The 3,334-nt window shown below is 62.1% G+C and overlaps 1 protein-coding gene across 1 annotated transcript in view; it reads left to right on the top strand.

The window, feature by feature from the left end:
* Nucleotides 1-3,334, top strand: part of BCAN (brevican) — a 29,304-nt gene that overhangs the window by 24,862 nt on the left and 1,108 nt on the right. The window contains exon 13 of the mRNA XM_014961245.1: nucleotides 243-434. Coding sequence (XP_014816731.1) covers nucleotides 243-434 — 192 coding nt within the window. The remainder of the gene's footprint in view (nucleotides 1-242; nucleotides 435-3,334) is intronic.

Below are 3,334 nucleotides of genomic sequence, written 5' to 3'. Positions count from 1 at the left end.
CCAGCCCCTGAGTGCCCCCCCCGGGGAGAAGATCACCCCCACCAGGCACCTCCTCATCCTTCTCCATCGCTTGGGAACGTGCCCGAGGGATGGGTCAGCCCCCCCAAAAAAGAGCTTCGACTGGGCTGAGCATCCTCCGGGGTGCTGTGGGTGAGCCAGACCCCTGGATTTGGGGTCCTAGGGGGCATGTCACGGCCAGGAGGCTGCGGATGGGTGAGGTTCCCCCCCCCCGCCTTAAATAGTGTGCTGGGGTGCCCCATGCACCCCGTCCCGCCTGTCCCCCCCCCAGCTCTACGAGAACTGGCACCCCGGGCAGCCCGACAGCTATTTCCTCTCCGGGGAGAACTGCGTGGTCATCGTGTGGCACGACGGGGGCCAGTGGAGCGACGTCCCCTGCAACTACCACCTCTCCTACACCTGCAAAATGGGGCTGGGTAAGCCGTGTGTGTCCCCCCCCAGCCCTGAACCCCTATTCTGGGCAAGGGGTGGCTGGGGCTGCACCCCTCCACCACCCCAAATGGGGAGTCCCCACCATCCCTACAGTGAGGAAACACGTCCTGTGCATGGGACCCTGGTTTAGGGTTTATCAGGGGGGTGGTTTGCTACGGTTTGGGGGTGTGATGACCCCTTGTGTTGTGTGTGTCCCCCCCCCAGCTCTGCACCCGTGTTCTGGGCAAGGGGGGGCTCAGGCTGCACCCCTCCACCACCCCAAATGGGGGGTCCCCACTATCACCGCAGTGAGGAAACAGGTCCTGTGCATGGGACCCTCGTTTAGGGTTTATCAGGGGAGTGGTTTGATATGGTTTGGGGGTGCGATGACCCCTTGTGTTGTGTGTCCCCCCCTCCCCGGCCCTGCACCCCTATTCTGGGCAAGGAGGGGCTGGGGCTGCACCCCTCCACCACCCCAAATGGGGGGTCCCCACCATCACTGCAGTGGGGAAACACGTCCTGTGCATGGGACCTTGGTTTAGGGTTTATCAGGGGGGTGGTTTGCTAAGGTTTGGGGCTGTGATGACCCCTTGTGTCGTGTGTCCCCCCCCCCAGCCCTGCACCCCTATTCTGGGCAAGGAGGGACTGGGGCTGCACCCCTCCACCACCCCAAATGGGGGATCCCCACCATGCCCACAGTGAAAGAACAGGTCCTGTGCATGGGACCCTCATTTAGGGTTTAGCAGGGGGGTGGTTTGATATGGTTTGGGGGTGTGATGACCCTTTGTGTTGTGTGTGTCCCCCCCCCCAGCTCTGCACCCCTATTCTGGGCAAGGGGGGGCTGGGGCTGCACCCCTCCACCACCCCAAATGGGGGGTCCCCACCATCCCTACAGTGGGGAAACAGGTCCTGTGCATGGGACCCTCATTTAGGGTTTATCAGGGAGGTGGTTTGCTACGGTTTGGGGGTGTGATGACCCCTTGTGTTGTGTGTGTCCCCCCCCCAGCTCTGCACCCGTGTTCTGGGCAAGGTGGGGCTCAGGCTGCACCCCTCCACCACCCCAAATGGGGGGTCCCCACTATCACCGCAGTGGGGAAACAGGTCCTGTGCATGGGACCCTCGTTTAGGGTTTATCAGGGGAGTGGTTTGATATGGTTTGGGGGTGCGATGACCCCTTGTGTTGTGTGTCCCCCCCTCCCCGGCCCTGCACCCCTATTCTGGGCAAGGAGGGGCTGGGGCTGCACCCCTCCACCACCCCAAATGGGGGGTCCCCACCATCACTGCAGTGGGGAAACACGTCCTGTGCATGGGACCTTGGTTTAGGGTTTATCAGGGGGGTGGTTTGCTACAGTTTGGGGGTGTGATGACCCCTTGTGTTGTGTGTCTCCCCCCCCCAGCCCTGCACCCCTATTCTGGGCAAGGGGGGGGCTGGGGCTGCACTCCTCCACCACCCCAAATGGGGGGTCCCCACCATCACCGCAGTGGGGAAACAGGTCCTGTGCATGGGACCCTCGTTTAGGGTTTATCAGGGGAGTGGTTTGATATGGTTTGGGGGTGCGATGACCCCTTGTGTTGTGTGTCCCCCCCTCCCCGGCCCTGCACCCCTATTCTGGGCAAGGAGGGGCTGGGGCTGCACCCCTCCACCACCCCAAATGGGGGGTCCCCACCATCACTGCAGTGGGGAAACACGTCCTGTGCATGGGACCTTGGTTTAGGGTTTATCAGGGGGGTGGTTTGCTAAGGTTTGGGGCTGTGATGACCCCTTGTGTCGTGTGTCCCCCCCCCCAGCCCTGCACCCCTATTCTGGGCAAGGGGGGGGCTGGGGCTGCACTCCTCCACCACCCCAAATGGGGGATCCCCACCATGCCCACAGTGAAAGAACAGGTCCTGTGCATGGGACCCTCATTTAGGGTTTATCAGGGGGGTGGTTTGCTAAGGTTTGGGGCTGTGATGACCCCTTGTGTCGTGTGTCCCCCCCCCCAGCCCTGCACCCCTATTCTGGGCAAGGGGGGGGCTGGGGCTGCACTCCTCCACCACCCCAAATGGGGGATCCCCACCATGCCCACAGTGAAAGAACAGGTCCTGTGCATGGGACCCTCATTTAGGGTTTAGCAGGGGGGTGGTTTGATATGGTTTGGGGGTGTGATGACCCTTTGTGTTGTGTGTGTCCCCCCCCCCAGCTCTGCACCCCTATTCTGGGCAAGGGGGGGCTGGGGCTGCACCCCTCCACCACCCCAAATGGGGGGTCCCCACCATCCCTACAGTGGGGAAACAGGTCCTGTGCATGGGACCCTCATTTAGGGTTTATCAGGGAGGTGGTTTGCTACGGTTTGGGGGTGTGATGACCCCTTGTGTTGTGTGTGTCCCCCCCCCAGCTCTGCACCCGTGTTCTGGGCAAGGTGGGGCTCAGGCTGCACCCCTCCACCACCCCAAATGGGGGGTCCCCACTATCACCGCAGTGAGGAAACAGGTCCTGTGCATGGGACCCTCATTTAGGGTCTATCAGGGAGGTGGTTTGCTACGGTTTGGGGGTGTGATGACCCCTTGTGTTGTGTGTGTCCCCCCCCCCAGCTCTGCACCCCTATTCTGGGCAAGGGGGGGCTGGGGCTGCACCCCTCCACCAACCCAAATGGGGGGTCCCTACCATCCCCACAGTGAAAAAACAGGTCCTGTGCATGGGACCCCTTGTTTAGGGTTTATCAGGGGGGTGGTTTGCTACGGTTTGGGGGTGTGATGACCCCTTGTGTTGTGTGTGTCCCCCCCCCAGCTCTGCACCCGTGTTCTGGGCAAGGGGGGGCTCAGGCTGCACCCCTCCACCACCCCAAATGGGGGGTCCCCACCATGCCCACAGTGAAAGAACAGGTCCTGTGCATGGGACCCTCATTTAGGGTTTATCAGGGGGGTG

Source organism: Calidris pugnax, unplaced genomic scaffold (assembly GCF_001431845.1).
Source record: "Calidris pugnax isolate Ruff unplaced genomic scaffold, ASM143184v1 scaffold371, whole genome shotgun sequence".
NCBI lineage: Eukaryota > Metazoa > Chordata > Aves > Charadriiformes > Scolopacidae > Calidris > Calidris pugnax.
Note: the sequence above shows the minus strand (reverse complement) of the source record. Positions and strands in the feature narration are given on the sequence as shown.